General features: G+C 32.2%; 1 protein-coding gene across 1 annotated transcript in view; it reads right to left on the bottom strand.

Moving 5' to 3' along the window:
- Window positions 1-27,462, bottom strand: part of LOC118206018 (beta-1,4-glucuronyltransferase 1-like) — a 70,965-nt gene that overhangs the window by 42,319 nt on the left and 1,184 nt on the right. The window contains exon 2 of the mRNA XM_035378298.2: window positions 558-684. Coding sequence (XP_035234189.1) covers window positions 558-620 — 63 coding nt within the window. The 5' untranslated portion in view covers window positions 621-684. The remainder of the gene's footprint in view (window positions 1-557; window positions 685-27,462) is intronic.

Here is a 27,462-nt window from a genome sequence, read left to right as displayed (position 1 = left end):
AATGTACAATTTACCAACATTAAGAATAAAAAAAAAGAGCTCACTGAGCCAGGTATGAGAGTGGGAGTGCAGCCAATAGCAATAAAAAAGGGAGATGCATAACTAGATGTTATAGTCCAAAATTCAAAATTTCAATGTTCTACAGCTGATAATTTTTGAGTAATGTGAGGTATATATACGTACGAACAGACATCGAAAAAAAAAACACCTTCCGAATCCATTTTACAATCTCTTTTGGAAAAAGTGTCCTTTATTCCATCCATACATACAAATGTCATGAAAAAAAAAAAAAAAAAAAAAAAATCATCCAAATGAATTTCTGAGCAGTCAAAAGGATATTTTCGTTGAAATAAGATACCCAAAATTTTTCATGATTATAATACTTTCTTTACTTCATAGAAGGAAGTAAAAACACGATCTACCATACATCACATAAAATCACATAGGAATACATAAATACTCTCATAAATTTCTTGAAAAAATTAATGATGACATATTTATGAAAAAAATACAGAATATTTTTTTAATATATAAAAGAAATGTTTGAAGAAACATACCTGCAGAATGGCAATTATTATAACTAAAAAGATAACTGCTTTCTTCCACAAAGCCTGCATCATTATGTTGTCATAAAAAATTTTGCATGATTTAACTCTTCAAATGAAGTTTTTGTAAAACGCATATCTGCAAAAACCATATATAAATTTCTAAACAAAATATTTTGAGCAGTTACTGAACTGTAACAAATAGATAATTAAATTTTCTATATGTATGAAAACAAAACTATTCACATAAATTTAAACACTTTTATATTCAAACAAATAATAAATCTCCTTTTATCAAAACTTTGCAGTACAGTTAATAAATATAAAAGATTTATTCAATTAAAAAAAAGAGAGAAAGAGGCACCAGAAAAAAGCAGCACAGAAAATTTGGAAGAAGGATTTGTTACAAAATATTTTACTTCATTCATATTTTTAATATGTGTATATAACATCCTAATCAGAAAAGTATTTTTATCAAGTTCTGAGTCATCAAAATTTGCAATCAGATATACTACTTTAAAGATTAAATGATTTTCAGCAAAAGATTTTATTTTAGAAAATTATTAGAAAAACCTTCATAAAATCAATCTTAAAAAGGATTTAAAAATTAATTTAAAATTAACAATAACCATAACTTTTTCCTATTGATGTAATTAGGATGAAAATTCTGGTTAATTAAGCATACAAGTGCTATTTGCTTAAGAAAATGCCTTTATAAAGGACTTTCTAAGTACGGTTCATAAAAATTTTAGTATATGAAAATCAAGGACTTAAAAATAAGTTCATGATTAATTTCTTTACACATTTATAACTATCACATATATTTTTAAAAAGATTTAGATTGTCTTCATTAAAACACTGTTTTATTTTTCAAAACATTTTCAAAACATTTTCTAACAAGCTAAGGAAATTCTGATGTTAAAAGTAGCAAGCAGTTACACATATAATGTACCATGCTGGTTTTAAAGAGATATTAAAACAATAATATGTTAGAAAGATGCAAACCATCCACAACACAAATATGTGGGTCTTTTTTATCTTAAATTTTTCCACATATTTTAGCTTATTTATACTCATTTCTTTCTATTTTTCGAAGCTCATTTCTTTCTAGGTTTCTTAGTTCATAAACAAATAAATCACTGCTCCTACTAGTCTCTTCATCACCAGAAAAGAATCAATTTCAGAAGATATTAAATAGGGTACCATACCTATTAATACCTTCAACAATATCTTTTGGATGAAGAATTTTATTTTGTTTTATTAATCAATTTCTTAGGAATTTTAATATTGAGAATATAACTCCAGAAAAGGATGAATCTTTTAAATTGTCAGTTTATTAACAGAGCAATTCTTTTCCACAAATGCTTGTCCATATGAAAATATTGCAATCATTTTTGCCATTTCACATACTTCTGAACTGTGAAAATTATAAAGAAAAGAATACAAATAAAATAAAAAATATAAATAAAAAAGATAGTAGATGTATCAAGAGTAAAACATTTGGGATCAAAAGTAAAAAAAGTACTTCTTTATTATTACAGCCAACTTTATGTAAATAGAGCCAAAAGACCTCTTATTAATGATTTATATATATATATTGTTGCGTTTTTCTTTTCTGACACCAGTTGTTACATTATTTTCTTCCTTCACGTTCGTACGGGGTCCGTGAGGATTTGGAGTGAATAATGACAATACTACTTGATGAAGTATCAAAACACACTTTATTGGCCAGTATTGTCAGGACAGCTCCAAAACACGTTTCACAGTCGTCGATGAACTACTATAAACATGCTGACACGATCAGCGACACAGCCTTCAGGTTATCAGGCTATCAAGGTGGAGACAGCTTCACTGCAAAGCACCAAAGTACAGCTCCCGACTCTGCTTAGTCATTCTCAGAACTCCACATACTCTCGAGACTCTCCAGGCTACAACTCACGATGCACTCGACGACACATAGAGCACAGCTCCTGACACTTCAGTTCAGCCGTTACGTCGTCATCAGTCACCCCTAAGATGCTGTAGACCATTATTGTGATTTATAATTAAAATTTTTATGATTTATTACTCTTCAAACCATTATAGTAACAATGGTACTATTTAAAAATTTACCAGTATCGATATTTACTCTAATTATGTATTTTACTATTGGTTGCGTCGCCAGTCACCGGTGGCACCCACGGCACTGTAGCCAAGTCGAGTGCCTGTCACTGGTGGCCCCCCCTTCCGCAGTCAATGTGTTAAAGCATAAAATTAATTTTACAATAAAGCCAACACATACCTGAATATTTTGAAATAATCATATGAGGGAAAAACACTTGTCACAAAAAGATAGATAAGTTAAATAAATTTTAACAAAAATATTATAATAGTGTTTTTTTTTTTTTTTTTTTTTTTTTTTTTCCCAAGGGGAGGGTAAAAAGAAATTTAGAAATGTTGCTTTATAACATTTATTACCTAGTTTAAATTTCAAAATCAAGACATATGAAATTTGTAAAAATGAAAGATAAAAATATTTTGAAGCATGATAGATGTGGGAAAAAATATTTCAGTATCATTTTCTAAACTCTTTTTGGTCCGATTTTGTTTTTTTTATTTTGAATTTCTGGTCCAAAAAAGCATTTTTTCTGTCAATGAAAATTAATATATGCTATCCTGAATTCAAAAGTGTAAAACAATTTTGTCAGTCAGCAATTTTTACTTGACTCACTGGTTGTCAAACATGTGACATCTCGTTTACTGATCTCCAGTTTTCCCCACAACACACCCAAATTTTAAATTTAAAAAAATACTCTCTAATGCTACGTATATCAAATTTATTACCTTTAAAGTATTTAAGATAAGTCTCTGCATAAAAAGAACTGTTCCAAATACATACAAAATGTTTTATAACGTTACCATGAAGAAAGCTACACAAATATTCTTGACCATCAGCATAATAAGCAAAATGAAATTATTTATTGTTGATTATTTTATTCCTTAACTAGTCGAAAAAAATCTTGGCTACTTTATTCACTGTTCTTGAACCCACACCCTGAATCCAGCTATCTTGATGTGCAACAATGACCAAAGAAAGTGAAATTACAGGAAATAGAAAATGACTATTTTCCATTCAAATGGGAAATCTCACAGAAAAAATTTAACCCATTAGCCGCTGGTATTGCGTTGACGCAAGGGTCAAAATAAATGCGTATATAAATATAACTACCTAATTGTTTCAAAAGAATAAATTGAATAAATACAAATTTAATTAATTCTTTGCACCATTGCTGCAAGGAATGAAATTACCAGCAGATGATTTTTTGTAGGGAATATTATGAAGATTATTTCTGTAAAAAAAATATTTGCCTTCAATCAATTTGTTTATAATAATTAATCTCATACTTTAACAAAAATTTAAGCAAAATTTTCGACCGGGTATTTTTGCCGAAAATATTTAACGAAAGAATCGCCCTCTTTATGGGTGATCTATTTTTATTCAAGGTCACCGTTTATCAAAACATTACATCAATCAGATGTTTATATTTGTGTTGGGAAGGAAGGAAAACAGGTGTTGCGCTGACGCAACGTCAGCAGGAAACAGGTAAGCTCCTTTTTTACTCTTTCCTTTCGATTGGTTCCTATTGTGGCTGCTTTAAACATGCCTATAACGAGGTATCTTACATTAGAAGAAGACCTTCAAAGATTATTTTGATGAAGAAACAGATTAATGTTAATAATAATTAATGATGATAATGTTAATAATGACCAGAATGAAACTGATATTGTTGCTGTTCCCCTAGAAATTTTAGAAGCTACTGATGAAGAAGAAGGGAATGACAATTTTGTAAGTAATGAAAATGATATTTTACCAAATGATATTACTGGGAAGTTGAAATTCATGTAAGAAGTAAGTTTCAGCCTTCTAAAAGCAGTGGTAGTCATAAGAAAAAGCAGAAAACTGAAAACTTGAAATGGATAAGAAAGGAACCCTCAGTTATGTCTCAGGAAGAAAATAAAGAGACAGAAGAGAAACCATAAAAGACAAAATACAAGGTAAAACTACAGGAGAGATATTTCTTTTTTGTATAGACATTTACTCCCTTCTCGTTGAAAGGACAAATTTATACGCTCAGCAAAAAAATCTCCCAGAATTTATTGCATCTGAAGCCTATATGAGAAGATTTATTGAAATATTATTGGAATATACAGTGGATGGACAAAAATATGGAAACATATTTTGAAATATGTTTGAAATATTTTGAAATATGTCTGAAATGCATGTTTGAAAAGAAAGATTGATTTTAATTAAATATGTAGGTGGTGCTGGCGTTTTTGACTACTGACGCCACCTATACAACTTCGTAAATGTGCTAAACAGTTCAGTTGTTGTCGGAGTACTGTTATGTGAGGTTGTCATTGCATTATGTCAGAGTTAACAGACTTCGAACGTGGGCAAATTGTTGGAGCATGTATGGTAGGTGCTTCCGTAAGCAAGGTAGCCGACACGTTTAGTGTTTCAAGAGGTAGTGTATCGAAGATTTATTCCGCATATTTGAAAAGCGGAAAAACATCATCTGCTAAATCACAGCGCGGACGAAAGTGTGTCCTGAGTGATCGTGACAGACGATCATTAAGGGCAATTGTGACGAAAAATAAGAAGACCACAGCTGCAAAAGTTACTGCTGAAATGAATGTTGTGTTACCGAACCCTGTGAGTACCAAAACAATTAGAAGGGAGCTTCATAAACAGGGAATTGCTGGCCATGCTGGCAATTGAGAAGCCAGTCATCAGTGATGCTAATGCCGTAAAGTAAAAGGTGGTGTTTAAGTCATAAAGCCTGGAATACAGAGCAGTGGAAGCGAGTAATATGGTCTGACGATTCTTCTTTCACATTGTTTCCCACTTCACATTCACTTCTGGCCGAGTTTACGTCTGGAGAACGCCATCTCAAGCCTATAATACAGACTGCTTGTTGCCAAGAGTGAAACATGGCGGGGGTTCTGTTATGGTTTGGGCAGCCATATCGTGGTTCTCTGCTAGCCTCATGATAACTGTGTCAGGGCACATGACTGCCAAGACTTATGTGAACATTTTGGCCGATCAAGTTCATCCCATTGTACAAACTTTGTTCCCCGATGGTGATGGTGTCTTCCAAGACGACAAAGCCCCTGTTCACACAGCTCACATTGTCCAGGACTGGTTTTCTGAGCACGAGGATGAGTTGTCCCATCTTCCCTGGCCACAACACTCACCAGACCTGGATATTATCAAACCTTTGTGGTCTACATTGGAACGGAAAGTGCGTTCTCGTTATCCACCGCCAACATCGTTATCTGAACTTGCCACCGTTTTGCAGGAAGAATGGTATAATATTCCCTTGGCAAACATACAGGAACTGTATTTATCCATTCCGAGAAGACTGCAAGCTGTTTTGGATGCCAACGGGTTTCCTACACCATATTAAGCAAAGAAACATGTTTTTTTAAAGGTGTTTCCATATTTTTGTCCAACCCCTGTATATACGGGATATTATTCTTTACCTCAAGAAAAAATGTATTGGTCACTTGATAAGGACATTTCTGTTCCTATTGTACAAGAATCAATATCACGTTTGTAGCACAGGAATACGTAGCAGAATTTGCATTTAGCTGACAAAAGTCAAATTGACAATACTGATAAATTATATAAGGTGAGACCATATCTAAACTTAACTAAATATCATGACTTTCTGCTACTGGAAATAAAGTGTATTTTAGATTTCAGATGCGAGATTGCATTATTCCTTTTGCAAACTCCTATTGAGAGTGTAGAATTAACCAGAAATAGATTAGCAACAGGAAGACCTAGTAAATTCAGCATTCAAAAACTATTGCATGGAGATGGTAGACATTTTATCATAAAATCCAATGATAACAAAAGACTTGTTGTAAAGAGTGCCATAGCCAAACTGTTTTTAGATGCAAAGCATGTAATGTAGCTTTACATCAAGATTGTAGAGAAGCTTTTCATGCTTGAATCTTTCAATTGAAATAATCTGTGTTTGTAAAAGAAATATAATGTATATTTTAATATTAAATTAATTAAAAGTAATGTGATTTATAGATTTATAAAACGCTATACAGCTAAAAAGTAATCCAGTGCTCCACTCAAAGGAAAAACTGCACGAGTACAATCCTACTCACTCAACATCCGTAGTCTTATTCCGCTGACGTTGCGCGAACGCAACACTCACTTTTTCCACAGGTAAGAGCATTTTTTTTATTTTCAATGTATATAAATGCTTAATTTAATATTTGTTATTATTTTCATGAGAAAAGAATCATTCCTTGTAGTTTTGGCGGTTAATGGGTTAAAGAAAGTATGACTAGTTGTGCCAACTGTTAGCAATAGTCAGAAATACAAAACATAATCATGAAATATAACAAGATGTGAACATAGCGATGGATTCACTTGAATGATGCAATCTTTTCTCTTCATCGCATGCCATGAAACACCAATGATACGAGCACAAAAAAGCTGAACATGTGACACGCTGTCAACAAAGTAGGGGTTAATGCAATATCATTATTTTAAAGATGCCATAATAATATTGTTATAATTATTGAAAAAAATCAACTCGCAAATAAGAATCAAATTATTTTTCAAATCACCAAAATGTTGATAATTTACCAAACAATAAAATAATTCATACTAAAAAAAAGTTATTTTTGGTTCCATAAAGATGCTGAACTTTAACTACAGACCAAATCTCAGTCAAAAGAATGCACTTGTAATAAAATTTTGGGGACATACCACTAAACTGGTACAATTTTCAGAGCCTTTACAAAAAATTGCAAGATGCATTCTTTTGCAAAAGAAACAAAGCACTGTTAAAAATGAATCTGAAAATCTCAAAAATGTTTATGCAAATGATAAAATTTTAAGGCCAATGAGTTTTTGTTCACTTTGATCACAATGCATGTTTCTACTGCATAACTAGCATGGTACAAAATAGGTAACAACTGCGGATAGTTTTCCTTTTCTCATTGTCAGCATTGCAGTTCTGTAGTGATACAGCCAATAATACTGTTATGATGTTGTTGTAAACTTTATAAACAATAGGACAACTTCAGACGTGATAACATAATAGGGATGCATCAAACGGGCTAAGCAAAAAGCCGTGCCTACACCAAACAGACATGGCTGTGCAAATGTGGGCTAAGCTTTAGAATATGGTAACAGGTAGTTTGGTGACATTTTGGTAAGGCGATAAAGGTTACTAGCTACGACGTTAGCAGTGTACATGGATAAAGTCAAGAGTGTGCGCAGTGCCATTTTTGTGCAATTCTGAGATTTTTTTTTTTTTATAAGTGAAAATAAGTCGATGTGCACATGGATACCGAGTATGTGCAATTGTAAGAAACGCGTCAAGCAATGGGTGATTCTGCACTTTACCCAAAATTCTATTGCCGACTTTTCGTCATGGGCAATTCCCAAATTGTTAAATCCATAGGATATCAAAAAAGGACTTAAAATCAAAAAAAGGATTTAAAAATTAAACTAGTATTTCAATGTCGTCTTAAGAAATATAGAACTATACAAACTTACGCAATCTGAAATCAACGCGTACGCTAGATTTGGCGCGCGGTTAAATGGGCGCGTTTGATAGATTTGGCGCTTTTGCGCATACATTTTCGCTGCAATTTTTTTACGGCCCTTAAAACGGAATAGTACCTGCAATTCTTAGAAACACTGCAAGCAGTGGGCGATTCTGCACTTTGCCCCAATTTCGCACCTAATCTTCGTCAGGATTAAGCACTTTTGTTCCATAAAAGTTCTAGCATAAGCGTAATTCGGCTAGCAGATTGTTGTAAAAAATTTTGAGCAAAAAAAAAAAAAAAAAAAGGCCTTTACTTCGTGAAAACAAAATGGCGTCCAAAAAAAAACTAGCAGGTTGCTGTAGCAGGGTTGATCGCCAAATTTTTCACCAAAAAATCGCCAAGTTACCATAATCCAAAGATTAACCTAAATGTGCTTCAATGGTTACTGTAATCATTGGCATAATCAAAGCGAAGGTGCACAAATGTTAGGCGAAGTCGGAATTATGAAGTGACTGGCCCTAACTGTCCTAACAGCAGTTTTGTCTGCTAACCAATGAGCTATAACCACTTCCATACCATCCATGACATCTTCCACCATCTCACAGAGCTTGGCTGAGACGAGGTTGCGCTCATCAACAGACTCGTCTGAAGTGGTGTCATAGCTACCAACCGAGTAGCATCACAAAGCAGGGTTCGTACACATTTCCTTACATGAAAATTAAGGACTTTTAAGGACCATCAAAGAAAAAATTAAGGACCTATCAGCAAACAAAAAAACGAATAGAATAAAGCAATTATCCATACAACCGACTTCATGCTTGTAATTTCACTTTAAGAAACTAACAGAAGTGTGTATTATGCACTATTATTAAATTCAATTTAATACTTACCATAAAACAATTTTGAAAATTTAACTAACTCCCTACAAGTTATGAAATAGATAACATTAAATTAAGAACATAATTTCTTGAAAAACATGTATAAGTGTATTTTACACTAATAACAGTCACTATTTTAGAGATTTAATGATTATTATTTAACTTATTTGATATTTATTTAAACACAGTCAACTACTATTATAATCACAATGTAAGAATATTTTGCAGATTAAAATAACTGATTTGTAAACATACAATTTATTTCCTTGGTTTTTTGAAAGATGCTAGAATAATAAACTGTACAATAAAAGATACAAAACATTTGTGCTTTTTTTAAATCTGAAATCTTTTCAGCTATTTTAACATCTAATTTATTTATGTCTATTTCCTTTTCTTTAACTATTCTTCTAAGTTCATTTGCTTTGATAAACAAATCAATGTTCCTACTGGTCTCAGCTTCATCTGCTAAAGCATCTACTTCTTCATTAATATCTTTAATGTCCCTTTGAAGAAATTTTTTCTTCTGCTTCATATAATCAATTTCTTCCTCAATAATATTTCTTTTCCTCTTTGAATTTTCAAGTTTAGTTAAAGATTTTTGTTCTTCTAAATACTGCATATATTTACACCTTGCAGAAGCTGCTGCCGATCTCATTTCTTTATTAATTTCGATATTAAGAACACCTCCAGAAAATTTTATGTAATCAAATACTGTGCGTTGAAAAATGTATGATGAGTCACTTAAATTTTCAATTTCAATTGCTTTATTTACAGAGAAGCCCCTTTCCACAGAGGCCTGTCCATGTGACAAGATAAGAATCATTTTCACTATTTTCCATACTTTTGAATAGTGAAAATCATGAAAATAAGAAGTGAGAAATGTGTCAAGAGAAAGATTTTGAGGATCAAAAGTAGAAAATTTATGTAAATTTGTCTTAACTACTTTGTCTAGAAACTCTCCAAACTGCAGCAGAATTTCATCACAATCATCTTGTAAAACAGGTTTATTCCGCATTAATACCGTTAGAACTATTTTCATTTTGTTCTGGGCTTTTTCTGGACTTTTAACCATCAATCGCAGGTCTATACAAGATGCATTTCGAATAAGAGAATAATTTATTGGACATTTAGACATTAAGTGTTGTACCATTGTTAAGACACATTGTTGACCTTCTTGTTTCAATGCAAAACTTTCAGCTTGTGAAATGTCCTTCTTGCGGCATTTATCATTCATTAACTGCTCAGCAATGAATCCCAAATAAACTTTACTTTTATCATTATAACAATTTGGATCATTAAAATTAAATTTATAAAGATTTTCTGCTTTAGTTATTTTTGAATATTCTAGTTTCAAAATTTTAAAGTACTGAAGGCAATCATTTACAAGTTTTAAGATATCTTCAGTAAAAAAGGGAATAAGTGGTTTATCACTTTGATAATATTCAAGGAAAGGCAATAATATTTTCGACAGAGAGAGAAAAAAATTTAATTTTATATGAAATGTTTTATCTTTAGTTGCCTCCAAAATATTTGAGAAGGATTTCGATGAATTTTTTTAAAACTTCCCCATTTCAACTTTTTTAATGTACAGTAGCAAGTCATCCCATATTTCAATGGCTCTTTCAACTGCTGGGACATTTTGCAACCATCGGTAAAAGCAGAACTTCACAGGTAGCTTTTTTAAGCCAGATATACTTAAAAAATCTTCACGTCTTGCAGGAGAATCTTTAAAAATCCAATATAAGGAGGATAAGAATGATGGAATGTCCCAGCCAGTGGATGACATCCCATGCTTGAAAGCATTGTTAAGAATGTGTAAACCGCATGTCCCTAATGTCAAGCATTGAATGTTATGTTCCTTTGTCAAGTCCTGTTGCAATAAATCATAAAATTTTCAGTTTACTGCAGGACCATCCATCGATATTTGTAAGAGTTATGACAAGTCTAGTTTTTCAACACATTCATAATATTTGGATAAAATAATTTCACTTGTTGCATGCCCTATAAATGCAAAAGTAAGGTACTGAGTTCTGACCTTATTTTCGTGATGCCAGTACCTCACATGAATATCTAGTTACTTCTTTTGATCTGTGTGAATAACGGCCCAATATCATCGCACGATTTAAAAGAATAGTGGCTTTTGATGCACTTAAAAGCCCACGATATTTCTGCATCTGTAACTTCAGATTTGAAAAGAAAAGAATTGATTTTATTATTTTCTACACTTATTGATGTTAAATTAGCAGTTACATCTTTTCCTGAAGTAGATGGTTCTTCTAACTTGACAAAATTCATGATACTGTTAGAAGAAACTCTGCAGTTGAGAAGGGAGTGATGTTTTGCACGTAAAAGGGGCATTACATGCAAGGCATTAGTAAAATTAAATATCGCATATATATGTATATAATGTATGTACAGTCAAAAGTCGTTAATCCGGACTCATCGGGACTTCGGCGATTCCGGATTATCGATTTTTCCGGATTATAGATCATCAGTTTAAATCTGGTAAGATGGCATGCAGAAATTACAAAATTAAAAATATGAAACCGTAATTTATGAAATAAAGAACAATTATGATCTAAAGGGTATCAAAATTTACAAAAAGAAAAAGCTTAATATTTATTTGTTTATTAAACATTTCCTTCAATGTAAGTTGCTTCGTTTCATGTGATAATACTTTCTCTTTAATTCTATTAAACAGACATAATTTCTTGTTTAGTTACAAAGTTCCGCTGTTCAAGTCCTATATTGCTGTGTTGAGAATACCGACTAATTTGTCAATCGAAATGTTTTCGTTTTCAATAACCTCTGGGTCACTTTCTTCACTATCGGAAGCGAATTATAATGATGAGGAACTTGATTTAAATCATATCAAAGACGGAGTACATCGAGATGAAATACTACACTTAGTGCGGAATTATAAACCAAATAAAATAAAAACATCTGCCCTGAAGATAAGGATAGTGCTGAGAGATCAACTTCCAATCCGCAGCGTGAAATTGATAAACAAATTTCGGATTTCAAAACATACTTTCGCTTTGTAGATACAAATTACATATTAGTAAATATATATCGGAAATTCTATTTGACATAATCTTTCTAATCTATCATAATCTAATAATGACGTTTCTGCCCCCCCCTCTGCCACAGAGCAGCGTGAAATTGATAAACAGATTTCGGATTTCAAAACATACTTTCGCTTTGTAGTAAATATATATCGGAAATTCTATTTGACATAATCGAAAGTTCAAGCTTACTTTTATAAAATTGCTCTAACAGTCTGCAAAAAATAATAACCCGGATCTAATTCGAAGATTAAGGAACAACGCAATCTGCAACATTAACTGAATTAGATAACATTAGCTTAGCGTATAACTCCGTTACACATTAAACGCGCATGCGCACAAACATATTCGCAGCCGTAAGGGTCTTACGCGCTCTCGTAAACGCCTGTGCGCATGCGTGAACGCGGCGCATGCGCAGAAAGTTTGTAGCTTTGAGGTCCAGATTATAGATCATTCCGGATTATGGGTGTCCGAATTAACGACTTTTGACTGTATATGTATAATAAGAAATGTATACTGAAAATATACATTTTTTACTATATATATATATATATATATATAGTACAAAGTCCGAGATCCGGACATCCAATATCTGGAATGATCTAAAATCCGGACCTCAAAGCCACCACCAACCAATTTTTAGGGCTTTTTTGGAGGGAAGGGGTATGCTTTACGCATGTGCATTAGATTTTTTTCCTCATCATAAAAGAACATGTCGGAAATGCCGATTCTTAATCTCAGTTTGGCGCTAAATAAAATATCTCCTTATTGAAGAAATAAATATTTGTTAATTTTACACCAACTAATATTTTATATCCTTGATGCCGAAATCGCGAATCATTATTTATTGTATTTTGCTTTCATCACCGCATGTTTATCAACGGATGACAACTTGAGTAATGATTCATGCAGCGACGCCAAATAATAGAGTATTATCTGATTACAGATTTAAGTTTAATGCGCTTAAATGTTGACAAGGGGAGATTTAACAGAAATTTCTTTCCTTATGCTAAAAATAGATTTTGTTAATGATACTCATAGGACAAACGATTATATTTAGTGCTATTTGAATTAAGAATAACTGATTTGTTATTCACATAAAGCCAGAACCAGCACCAGAGCTTGCATGGCCGCACCAGGCGGCAGAATTTAGGGAAGTTAAACAGAAGTTTTTCATTGCGATGACAATGCCCCAATCATCAATCAATTAACGGAGGGCGAAATCTGTAGTATGGTTCTAAATCAAGAAAATACAGCTACCGATAGGGAAGAAAGTAACAGAGAAAAAATTTTGATTGACAAGTTATTCGGAACTCTCGACACAGCAATTACAGGATTTGAACAATGGAACTTAATAACTGAACAAGAAATTATATGTCTATAGTATTAGTCTAAAGTATTAGCAGAGAAAACAAATCAAACAACTCACATTGAAAGAAATGTTTAATAAAGTAAACATATAAATATTAACCCGTAACAGGGGAGGTGAAAAAGTTGAACATAACAGGGGACGTGCGGTCTCAGAGACCGCGCATTATAATAAATTTTTAAAAGTCGTCTAATTAAAATATCATCATGATATTTCACTTAGATGTTTTTTGAACATTTTACTCTGAAAAGAAAATATGTTTTTACACTTATTAAGTGAAATTAAAGTTTTCGCAGAAAATTTCCCCATAGCCTCAAATTTTTTGATGAAAATCATATGCTGCACTAAATTCTATAAAACTAAAAATAAGATTGCATCTATTTTGAATTAACTATATTATATATATTAGTTAATATTCAAAGCAAATTTTAACCACAGAAAATTGTATGTAGCACAATACAGAAAAATTTTGACAGTACCTAAAATATCAGTATCTCACTGATTTTCTGATAGTAAACAATTTAGTTTTCGTCTTCTTTAGCATATTTGCGTGCATTCCAAACAAACAGGGTCTTGGCAAATATACTGTCTTTCTTTTCTTGCTTGGGGGGGGCACAGACGACATGTTTTCCTTGATTTTAATTTTGCTTCTTTTGTGCACTGCTCCACAACCTTAGACTCAGCTTTCTTTTCCTAAAATCCGCTTTGTCGTCAGGCGCAATTCTCGATTTCTTCTTGGATTTTTCCCTCTTGTATGTAGTAGTGGTTGGACTAATTCTCTCGCTAGTTCTTTCGAAAACACCATTCTGGTCATAACAGGGTTTTGGTTATAACCTTGGTGCAAAATGTATGCGTTTACTGTACTCATATCTACTAACCGGTAGAAAAGAGCCATAGGCCAACGCGTTGTTCTCCTACTACAGGAATGGACAGAACATTTTTCATCTAAAGCATCAACACCATCTTTGGTTCTGTTATAAAAACCAATTATTTCAGGTTTCTGTGTTTCCGAGTCTGTTTCTATCGAATGATGCTATGATGACATCAAAACCACTGCTCGCCTTTTTTTCGCAGAAATTTTCTTCACAGTCATCTTCTTCACTAAAATCACTTCCAACTTCGTCTAGAATTTTTTTCAGTTCTTCCGCATAACGTGGATCAGAAGGATAAATGAATCTCCACGGACCTAACTTCAAAGCCATGTGTTCACTACTGCTGAAAATTGTAACACTGAGAGGGAGGTGAGGTCTCACAGACCGCTCTAGAAGAATTTCAACAGATACACTTGCCAAAGCATTCCGATAAGAAGGTGTCGGAAAGAAGGTCACGAAACGTGAAGCTAGGGGAAGAATCCATTCACTTGGACAAAGCGTGCAATAGGGGTGATGGGAGGAACATGTGGCACGGTCCGTCAGACCGCACGTCCCCAGTTACGGGTTCTTTCATATTTTCAATTTTATAATTTCTACGTGCCATCTTAGATTTAAAATGTTCTAATATCCGGGAAAATCTCAAATCTGGGATCGCCGAAGTCCCGACGAGTCCAGACCTCGGACTTTGTATAAATATATATATATATATTCCGTATTATATATATATAATACGGAATGTATATTTTCAGTTAAACTTCTACCCAATAACTTCAGTAATTCATGAAAGTTAATTTTGCGTCTAGTTAATTCAGGAAAATTAGTTTCAATTAGTTGTTTTCAGCTTTAAAAATACTTTAAAATTTTTAATTAGTTAGTTGTTTTCAACTAATAATTGTATCGCCATTAGCAAAAATAATGCATTACTATTAACAGCATAGGATTAAACCAAATACTTAATTGTCTATTGAAGCTTCAAAACGTATTTCCGAACTTCACTTTTTCTCGGCTAGCGTTACCGAATTTGCCCTTGGCAACCTAAAATCGAAATGGAGCCAACAGATTTCCCGCGAAATCGATAACAGACCATCTGCAGAAATAAACTCATAATCCCGATATCCCATGCATATAGTATGTGCAAAAGAGAATAAACTCCGTAGAAGGTGATAAAAAATTAATTTATGGCTTAATTGAAACAAACACAGAAATTAAGCTAAGCAAAACCGTGTAAAAACAAATTGAAATGATGAAACGAAACTTAATTTTCATGTGAATTTTCAGCGCTGACTCTCCCATTCTAGAAATTTCAATTTGTTTCAGACAAAGACCACATTTAGCTTTATAAGGATTGTCATCCATCAATATCCAGTCTTTGTAGTCAACTTGATGAGGACACAGTTTATTGAAATGCACTTTCCAGGCATCTCGTTCCTATTGGCGTCGGAAGGGTTGTGGCCTTCCAGGTTGGGATACATAAATGTAACACGCAAAATGTTAAAAAAACGCCCCCTAAACTTTCAGATTTTTTATTTCTTTCTTCGTTTTTATTAAGGTACCTTTCCTCCACTACCCGAATTTTAATTCCATATTCATGAGAAATCGCAATTCACACTGAAAATGGCAATCATTAGAAATGATAAGAAATGTCAAATGAGCAAAATTAAGGACCGTTTATTCATTTTGGCCCAAATTAAGGCCTTTTAAGGACCAAAAATCATTTTTGAAAAAATTAAGGACTTCTAAGGACCGTACGAACCCTGCAAAGTGTTCAGCTAAATCCTGCCTCAGTCTTGGGGCAAGTGGCCATTAGATCTATGTGTGTGTGAGAGAGGCAGCATCAGCTTCTGTTTTAGAGAGGCAAATAGCTATTATCTCTGGTACGATGGCGTGGCATGCTATCTTTTCCGACAGCAAGTCAACCGTAGTCATCATGCATACAACTACAGTAGAATTTCAGAAATCTGCAAAGCTTGGGATTAGACGTTGTGCGGATTTCAGGACAGAAAAGATAAAGCATAATATTCGGACTAAAAGTGCAAAATGAATAAGGCGTATTAGATACATTAAATTAAATTATTATATACATTACTGCCATAATTTATTATATGCATTAAATTATTATTACATATATAAATTGATTATATTATTCATTGTATTATTATATGTACACAGCATTGAGGTTTGCCAATTTCGCCTCATGCAAAGATTTCCGGTTTCGGATTCCGGTGTTAGAATCACTGTTGCTGTAAAATTTCAACAGCTTTTCTTTATTTTTCCGTATATCATACACAATCGTGTAGCAATTCCATACCATTCTGCTATAAATCGAGCAGTAGCACCTGCTTTCATCTCTTGCAGAATTTGCACTTTTTGTGTTACCGTCAATGTAATGTGTTTACGTTTTTCAATGTTGCAAGCAGTAAAATCACGAGTGCATTTCTTATCTGTCATTATATTAAAAAGGGCTGAAATTTAAAATATTCTTAATTTCTCCATATAAAAAAAAGGCAGCACTAAACAATCTCGTCAAATGAAATAACAAAGCTCAGAAAATACAACGTGAATTGTGAACCTGAACAAAGAGTTGGGTGAATAGTCTGCTTTTTACCTCGATGCAGATTAGAGAGGAAAAAAAATTTTCTTATTTTTTTAAACTTTTTTATGTCAATAATTTAATAATAATTTTTGTATTTCTGTTTTGACTCATTATTATTCGGTAATTATGACGTCATTTATTCGGTAAGTATTTTTTTCTTCGATATTTCAAACTCAATGTTGCAGTTTCCGGAACCTATAAACTGAATGTTTATATTCTGAGAGGCAACGCAGATTTCAGGTCAGTGGATTTTCGGTATTTGACTGTATAATCAATGATATGCTGATGACACTCTACGGCCATTTGTGTTACCCTTCATAGTATGCCATCCTATTTTCCAACAGGATAATGTTAGATCCCATATGGCTTGCTTATACTCTGGACTGTCTCTGAACTATTAACAATCTTCCTTAGAAAGCAAGGTAACCATACCTTTCACCAATCGAACATATATGGGGTTATGGTAGGTTGCCAGATTCAGGCACCCCAAAATATTGCACATTTGGAGCAACAATAGAGGAATGCCTGGCAGAATGTGTATCGTAGGATGAGATTACAAATCTTTATTATGCCTTACATCATGGCTAGGTGGTTTTCATGAATTACTGATTTAAAAATTCAATGTACAATTGCTAGCCACTGATGGATCCTATGGCCCTGAGTTTTTAATAATTTTATTAACTGCATATTTAATTTAAACAATCACCGTTATAAAAACAATCACTTTCTTCATGATGTTCCCTCCCCCAAAGAGTGATTTAAACTGCCAAAAAAATATTGCCATTATAATTAGTATCTATATCATGACTAAGCCACTCAAAAGCTAGCACATTTTCTGACAGCATAAGTGTAATGCTAAATAATCATTCTAAAACCATTTTAAACCAAAAATTTATCTTGTATCAAATTTGTTTTTTTAAATCTTTTATCAGTAGCCAATTTTGTTTTGCTTCCACTGTGGGTTTTAATTGTTACCATTAATTTTTTCAATCTCTAATACCTGAATGCCAACTACTAGAAGCTAGTGTTAGAAAACAACTAACAAGGCTTGCAATATGAAGCATACAATAATTTAGAGTAATATAACTAATGTCACAACAGCTATATGTACTTCATCATGGATGTTTAATATGTTGCACTAAAATGCCTATTTCCTTATTTGGTATCTTTTGGAAATGGGCTCATAGGTTTTTCTTCAGTTTCATCACAATTAAATTAGAAATCTTCTCATATCATCAGTAATACATTAACCTATATAACGAGCTACCTATATCTACAGATATTCATATATATTTCTTCGGTATGTTTGTTATCAACCATAATAGTAGAGGTGATCTCAGCTGATAATATAGTTTTTTGTCCAGTCTGTTGAATCATATCGCAGAGACCATATCAACTCAAATTTTTTTGGCAGGGGGGGTATATGATGTTTTAATATCAAAGTTGTCTAATTCAGGGAGCTTTCCCCCCCCCCTTCTACTGTTTTTTTGTTTTCTTTTCACTTTTGGGCCCCACTCTTTTGTTTTTTCTCATCCATTTTAACTACTAATATAAGTATAATACTACTATAATATATACATAGTATTTTACCAAGTCTTGTAGTTATTTTAATACTTCTTATCTTCAAATTTTATTTTCCAACCAACAACTATTAAAGCAATTCTAAAGAATTTGGAGAACGCAATATATGATACATACTACTATAGATTTTGGGCTCTTAGCTGTTCTGTTTGCCCCTTTTATCCAATGTGCAGGTACAATCTAACCAAAACTAGACTTTTTTTGATTTGTGATAGCAATTCTTTACTAGGCTTTACTATCTTCTTGTATTATATAAAAATGCAGTAAAAACAAATACAAAATTATTATCATAAACAAAACAGGCTAATTTTGGTTAGATCCCATGCGCATTTTGCCACAGTGTTACCATACTGCAGATGGCCAATACATGTAAACAAAAGAATTCATTACACAGCACTAGAACTAACAACAAACAAGATATGCTGTTGTACCATTCAATTTCTAATTTTTACATTATTCAAAAATAAAGATATAAGATTCTTTTATAATTAACAACATAATTTGTTTACTATTATTTGTAATTAAATATGTACATATAAAATACCAAATGTGGATTCGGCATCAAATTTATTAACTTGTTACTACTTTTCAGAAGTTAAAAAATCAATAAGAAATCGTCCCTTAAAGCACATAGTCCCTCAGGCTTGTATAATCTTGCTGATCTATTACTATGCCACTGTATCAAACCATGAAAACTAATGAAGATCCTGTCAAAGCTGCACCAATCATTTCATAGGTATTCTGAAGGTACTGATGCTTTATAAACATAAATTTTGCATTTAATAAACAATCAGTAATGAATCTAGGGGGAAATGCTTGTGTCTATTTCTACTATTTTGTTAGGTGTCCGATTTTACTGGAAGCTCTTTTTAGAATGTTATGAGTACATATTTTCCTGCAGGTAATTGTTCTAATCTATTACTACAGTCAAAAGTCTTTAATCTGGACATCCATAATCCAGACCTCAAAGCTACAAACTTTCTGCGCATGCGTCAACGCATAATGCATTAACGCACGCACATAATACGTTTACGCATGTGCATATGCATCTACGCATGTGCATAATACGTTTACGCATGCACGTTTAATGTATAATGGACGGTATAAGCTAAGCTAAAATTATTTAATTATCTATTTCAGTTAATGTTGCAGATTGCACTGTTCCTTAATCTTCTAATTGGATCCGGCTTATTCTTTTTTGCAGACTGTTACAGCAATTTTATAAAAGTAAGCTTGATCTTTCGATTATGTCAAAAAGAATTTCCGATTCTGGAGCTACCAAAGGATCTACAAAGCGAAAGCATGTTTCGATATCCATCAAACAAAAAGTGGAATTGCTGCAAAAAATGGATAAAGGCATATCGTTTGAGTCTCTAATCATTCCGAAATATGTTTATCAATTTCACGCTGCTCTGCCGGGGGGGGGGGGGACGACGCGGCTCGCAATGAACTGGAAGTTGATCTGTCAGCACTATCCTTATCTTCAGGGCAGGTTTTTATTTTATTCGGCTTATAATTCCTTACTAAGTGCAGTATTTCATCTCGATGTACTCCGTCTTTGATATGATTTAAATCAAATTCCTCGTCATTATAAATATCATGAATACACATCAAATAGTTTTCTGGTTGCAGTTTTCTAATTTCAACTATGGGTAATGTATGCTTTACACATGCGCGCCTTGAAAGAAATGTTTAATAAAATAAACAAATAAATATAATTTTTTATTTATTTTTTTAAATTTTGATACCCTTTAGATCATAATTACTCTTTATTTCATAAATTACGGTTTCATATTTTTTATTTTATAATTTCTGCATGCCATCTTGCCAGATTTAAACTGATGATCTATAATCCGGAATCGCCGGAGTCCCGACGAGTCCGATTAAAGACTTTTGACTGTATTTTCTCTGCCATACGTAGTTGACCATACCATGTTCTTTAATACATACTTTTTTATGATAGGATACCATAACTTTGAAAATAATTCACTAATTACTGTTCTGTTGAAGGCAGGTTCCAAACTTTAATCATTCTTTTCAAAATAAAAGAAGTACAGAATGGCAATTAATTCATATATTTGTTCATAAAAACAAAACATGGTTTATCGGGAATGAATGGAGCTACTTTAAACAAAACAGCAGATTGTTGTTACATTACATTTACCCATAATTTGCAGTAAGTGAAATGTGATTCATAAATTTATAAATCACACATATGATTTATTTGATCTCCACATTTATATGATGAAAGATTAATTTCTGGTATTGTGCTAAAATCTGTCGACACCAAAACACAAACATTTTCTCTTGCTTTTCCACAGTATTTTATGAGATTTCAAAACTGCCAAGTTCTGGTACTTCCTTCTTTTTAACCTGCTATGATTATTTTAAGCTACAATACGTCCCCTTCATATTTTAAGCAACATTTTCACTTATTTTGTTCTGATATTTCAGACATTCAGACATTTCATGTAGTTTCTAACTCTCATTTTAACGATTTCAAAGCAATTTTGTCTGACACAAACTGAAGTTTGTGGTGCTTCCGTCATGCCAAGCATAAACATAAGGAAGGCTGTTGCAATCACCTAAATCCAAATGAGAACTAAAAATTTTTACAGCACAGTACAGTATAAAGTAAACTCCAAAATCATGATGAAATTTATCACATAAATGGCATGGAATAATGTCAGAGAATCAATGCAGAAAACTGCCTAAAAGATACAATAAGGTCATCAAAAATACCAGATCCTGGCTAAAACATATTTTCATATTATAAACTTTTTATTTTACGCATAAACATTTGTCAATGAAAATAAAATAGATTCATATTGTTTTATATATTTACTACTATCATATACATAAGAAAATAATATTGTTTAAAATGAACAAACAACTGATAAAGTATTTACTTTCAACAACAGAGCACTGTCTATATGTTTTTCATGAAAGATAAACAATTTTATTCTTTATTTCTGTATTGGTATAGTCAAGTTATGCAGATCTATGACAAAATTATAATTTGCACGAAGACAACTCAATGAAATTCTCATTAAAATCACTTCTCAAAGTAAGCAGTTCTACTGAGAACACAATTAAAGATGCAGATCCAGCTCCATTCACTTCAGACACCATTTTTAATGGTGCAGTGATAGTGAAAATTGCTAAAATCTGTGACTTGCTTCAGTACAAATGACAAAGCCAATTTTATATTAATGTTGAAGAGATAGTAACAGAGTTGTATAGTTTGCATGTTTTTCAATTCTGAATTTGGTAATGCAATGAATTTTTTTTCCAATTTTCTTATCAAAACTTGTTTCAGATCATGATTAATTCATGAATTTCAACAAGATGTCTCTTTCAATGGCTTTGTCATTGTTAACATGTTCGGCTTACTTTGTGCACGTTCGAGTACATTCTTGACAGACAGATGACATAGATGGCAGATGAATGACTCTGTATGTAACAGCACCAGAGTTAAGCTATGACTTTTCTGAATTTTTACACTTCAAGCTTAACAGGATTGCCATCACCAGCCTAATGAATGGAAAATACTACACCCATACTATAAACAAATTTTTAACTTCAGGAATTACATTATAGGATGATTTTAGAACTCATAATGAAATCAATTTGCACTTAACTGTACATGATTTTAAACCTAACATAGTAGTTCATCAAGTAAGATATAATCAATTACTCATAAAAGTGATTTACAATTTCATTTTAGAATAAATTCAAACTCAATTTGACTCACATGCTTGTTTATACACTCTAGTATTCTACTTGTCAATGCCAATGATTATAATTGATTTATTCCTCTTTTTTCTGTTCTTCTATTGAATTAACTGCATCCAGAATGTCAAGGTTTATAAATTCCTATCACCTTGATTGCCCCAATCTCCTTGCTCTGTTTTCTTATGTTCTGAACATGAAGGATTTCAACTTGATCTGATGCTATAACTTCATTGGCTAAATATTCTTCCTTTTAGATAGCAAGGATCACTCTTTTTCATACATAAATTAATATTTTTTTAACTTCATTTAAATTTTCATATTATGATTCTCACTGCAGCTAAAATAATGTTATTTGAAAACTAATAAATTATTATACTTTTAAATAGCAGTCTCAGAAACATTTTTAAAGAGTCGGTCAGAAAGCGTCTACACAGTCAGAACTTAAGTGCTCTTTTTTAACAGCTAAAAATAAATTAATCTTTCCAAATATAAAAAACTTTAAAATTCCAGCAAAAGACGGAATCCATTTTATTTATATAGAATCTGTTATTTTTCTTTGAAATCAGACACTGTGATACTACTATAATATTTTCGGCAGTATGAACTTTTATTTTGTTCTGAATTTGGTCCACAAGACAATTTTTTGGAACTTATTATGAACACCGCAAAAATGTTTGCACTGCCCAGTCGCAATTTTGTGCCAAAGACTGTGTATTTAACTGTGATATAAAAAGGCTTTCAGCAATCCTTTATACTTTTATACTTTTTTTCCTTTATACTTTATATTTTAATCCTTTATTTCCTTTATACTTTATATTTTAATCCTTTATACTTTTTTTCCACACAAAGTTCATCTTTATATTAGCCTACTTTTTTGCAGTAACAAAAGAAAGTGACAAAGGATTTTGGCTTTTGTAAAAAAAAGCAATTCGTTCACTCCTGATTATGGAAAATTATAACTTTGAATATGATACAGCATGAAGGTTTAGGATATTATAGAGAATATTTTAATTAATATTATTATTTAATATTTATTACACAATTTTATTAAGTGTAGGATTAATAAAATTGTATTAAGCTAAGCAATCAAACATACGTCTTTTCTTTTACATCAGGCTAAACATAGCCCTCGAATTTTGACACTATAAAGGCAGGTACAGAAACCCTGTAGGCACTGATGGATACAATCAAAGGTAACAGATCTTCATCACTTCCCACCAACACCACAGTCCCTACATTTCCCACTACCAAATCTTCAGTAAACTGCTTAATACATTATCATTATTACACTTATGTCCTCTGCCATGTCTAGAGTCCTCAACTGCGGATGGTATACATATCACTTCTATCAGCAGGAAATGTATATCATTCTTTTTCTAGGGCCTCAATTATTTATTCATATAAATATATATATATACACAACTGTCTAGAAACGCTTAAAATTTTAGGTACTATTCAGTTTCGAGGGATGTAAAAAATCGCCAAACTATTGTTGATGCCAATGCTGCCAAAAATAATTGCGGCAACCCTAACGCAAGAAAGGAAGTATAATACAGTCAAAAGTCGTTAATCCGGACTCGTCGGGACTTCGCCGATTCCGGATTATCGATTTTTTCGGATTATAGATCATCAGTTTAAATCTCGTAAGATGGCATGCAGAAATTCTAAAATTAAAAATATGAAACCGTAATTTATGAAATAAAGAACAATTATGATCTAAAGGGTATCAAAATTTGCATAAAGAAAAAGCTTAATATTTATTTGTTTACTTTATTAAACATTTCTTTCAATGTAAGTTGTTTAAGTTTTGCTTCGTTTCATTTGATAATACTTTCTCTTTAATTCTATTAAACAGACATAATTTCTTGTTCAGTTACAAAGTTCTGCTGTTCAAGTCCTATAATTGCTGTGTCGAGAACACCGACTAATTTGTCAATCGAAATTTTTTCATTTTCAATAACCTCTCTCACTTTTCTTCGCTATCGGAAGCGAATTATAATGACGAGGAACTTGTTTTAAATCATATCAAAGACAGAGCATATCGAGATGAAATACTACATTTGGTAAGGAATTATAAGCCAAATAAAATAAAAACATCTGCGCTGAAGATAAGGATAGTGCTGACAGATCAACTTCCAATTCATTATGCGCCCGCCGCGGCGTTCCCCCCGCCGAGCAGCGTGAAATCGATAAACAGATTTCGGATTTCAAAACATACTTTCGCTTTAGATCCTTTACATATTAACAAATATATATCGAAAATTCTATCTGATATAATCGAAAGTTTAGCTTACTTTTATAAATATGCTCTTACAGTCTGCAAAAAATAATAAGCCGGATCCAATTCGAAAATTAAGGAACAACGCAATCATCAACATTAACTGAAATAGATAATTAGATAATTTTAGCTCATACGTCCATTATACATAAAACGCGCACGCGAAAACATATTCTGCACTTGCGCACACTCATATGCGCAGTCATAAAAGGTCTTACGTGCACGCGTAAACGCCCATGTGCATGTGTCAACGCGGCGCATGCGCAGAAAATTTTTAGTTTTGAGGTCCGGATTATAGATCATTCCAAATTATGGGTGTCCAAATTAACGACTTTTAACTGTAGTAAATAACTATTTAAGATTGATGTTTTAATTTAGATGAAAAGTTAATTTCATATAATACTTTTTTATGATTATAAATTATATGAAAAAGGCTAAACATGACTGAATGGAAGCATAAGAGTAAATAACTATTTCAAATCATTATTATAATTTATATAAAAAATTGCTAAACATAACTGAATGGATGCCTTCATCGCTATTTCGCTACCAACTTATCGCTAAAGCATAATTTCATCTCGTTGGTTGTTCAAACGTAATTTTCTAAAATGAATGATGCCTTTTCTGGCTGATCTTTAGAATATGGTAACTGGTAGTTTGGCGACATTTTGGAGGCGATAAAGGTTACTACCTGGGACTTTGGTAATAATGTGAGCAGTACTCAGTTCCGATTACGCATTATTTTGTGTGAGGGAAATGAGAGATCATGGGATATGTCATGTGATATTAATGGACGAATTACGGTTCTTGAATCGGAAAAGGGGGGAAATCGGGAACAAATCTGGAAATTTTGTATTTGGTTTATTCTGTGTTGTGTGAAACAGTGTTCGTGAATTTTTGGATCCCATGGCCGTAACTAAAGAAAAGTTTATCGGACACGTAATCAAGTTTCTGAAGAAGATTAGGTAAGTTAGTATTTTTAATTATTTGAGGATATTATTTTTATGCATTGTTCTAAATGTAAGGTGGAAAGGAATTTTGTATTATTGGGAAAATTGTTATAAGCAATGATTTAGTTTAAAGTAATTAGGATTGTAAGGTAATTTAATAAGGTAAAGGGGGGAAATCGGGAACAAATCTGGAAATTTTGTATTTGGCTTTATTCTGCGTTGTGTGAAACAGTGTTCGTTAATTTTTGGATCTCATGGCCCTAACTAAAATGAATTCGAAATGGGTAATTAGTGGGATTGAAAGGGGTAGTAATAAGTGTTTCTTTAAGGTTGTGCGAGATAGAAGTAAAGATGTTTTATTAAGTTATTTATTTTACCTGGTACCTTGGTGTGAACTATAAGTATGATTTTAAAGATCCTGAAACAGAAATAAGAAAAGTTTATCGGACACGTAATCAAGATTCTGAAGAAGAATAGGTAAGTTAGTATTTTTAATTATTTGAGGATATTATTTTTATGCATTGTTCTAAATGTAAGGTGGAAGTAAAGTAATTTGCGTAAACGTGCATGGAAATAATTTAAATATTTGACACTAAGTATTTGTAACCATTTGTAATGTTTGCGGTATGCATTAGTTAGTGACGTTTGTAATATAATAGATAATGTAGAGGTAAAAGTTTTTGGATATTTTATTTATTTTATACAGGGAAATGTTCATATTTGGAAAGGGTATATACTTTTTCGCGATCAGGTAATTTCATATATGTTCTTTTTACCGGGTTTAAAGATTCAGAAAATTGTCATGTATTTTCGTGAAATTTTTATAATTTATGAGAAAAAAGCAGTGCACATGGATATAGTGAAGAGTGTGCGCAATGCCATTTTTGTGCAACTCTGGGATGTTTTTTTAAGTAAAAATAAGTCGATGTGTACATGGTTTAGTAATATTTTAATTAAATGATAGTTATTTTGTGAATTTTATGTTTGTAGGAATTTGGTATACGTTTAAGTTGAAGTAAACGTGCATGGAAATAATTTAAATATTTGACACTAAGTATTTGTAATGCTTGCGGTATGAATTCGTTGGTGACATGTATAATATAATAGATGATTTAGAGGTAAAAGTTTTTGGATATTTTATTTATTTTATATGTAGAAATGTTCATATTTGGAAAGGATATAAACTTTTTCGCGATCACGTAATTTCATATATGTTCTTTTTACCGGGTTTAAAGATTGAGAAAATTGTCATGTATTTTCGTGAAATTTTTCTAATTTATGAGAAAAAAGCAGTGTACATGGATATAGTGAAGAGTGTGCGCAATGCCATTTTTGTGTAATTCTGGGATTTTTTTTAAGTAAAAATAAGTCGGCGTGTACATGGTTTATGTGTATGTGTTATTTTGAAAAACGCGTAAGGAGTATGGTATTGTGCAGTTTTTCCCAATTTTGCAGTGAATATTTGTCATGATTAAGCAGTTTTGTTAGATAAAATTTCTAGCATAAGTGTAATTCGGCTAGTAGATTGTTGGAAGAAGTGTTCAGTAGATAAAAAGAAAAGAAACATGTCTTTACTTCGTGAAAACAAAATGGCGGCAGGAAAACAAAAATAGAGGGTTGCTGTAAAAGAGTTGGTCGCCAAATTTTCGCCAAAAAAAAAACGCCAAGTTACCATAATGTAAAGATCAACCAAAAAAACATCCCAGAATTGCACAAAAATGGCATTGCGCACACTCTTCACTATATCCATGTACACTTCTTTTTTCTCATAAATTAGAAAAATTTCACGAAAATTCATAACAATTTTCTGAATCTTTAAACCCGGTAAAAAGAACATATATGAAATTACCTGATCGCGAAAAAGTAATGAACATTTCCACATATAAAATAAATAAAATATCCAAAAACTTTTACCTCTAAATCATATATTCCATTATACACGTCACCAACGAATTCATACAGCAACCATTACAAATACTTAGTGTCAGATATTTAAATTATTTCCATGCACGTTTACTTCAACTAAAACGTAT

Source organism: Stegodyphus dumicola, chromosome 9, assembly GCF_044657685.1.
Source record: "Stegodyphus dumicola isolate Sdum_Otavi_A_Nest chromosome 9, ASM4465768v1".
Taxonomy (NCBI): domain Eukaryota; kingdom Metazoa; phylum Arthropoda; class Arachnida; order Araneae; family Eresidae; genus Stegodyphus; species Stegodyphus dumicola.
The sequence above is the reverse complement of the archived record's forward strand: the minus strand, read 5'-3'. Positions and strand labels throughout refer to the sequence as shown.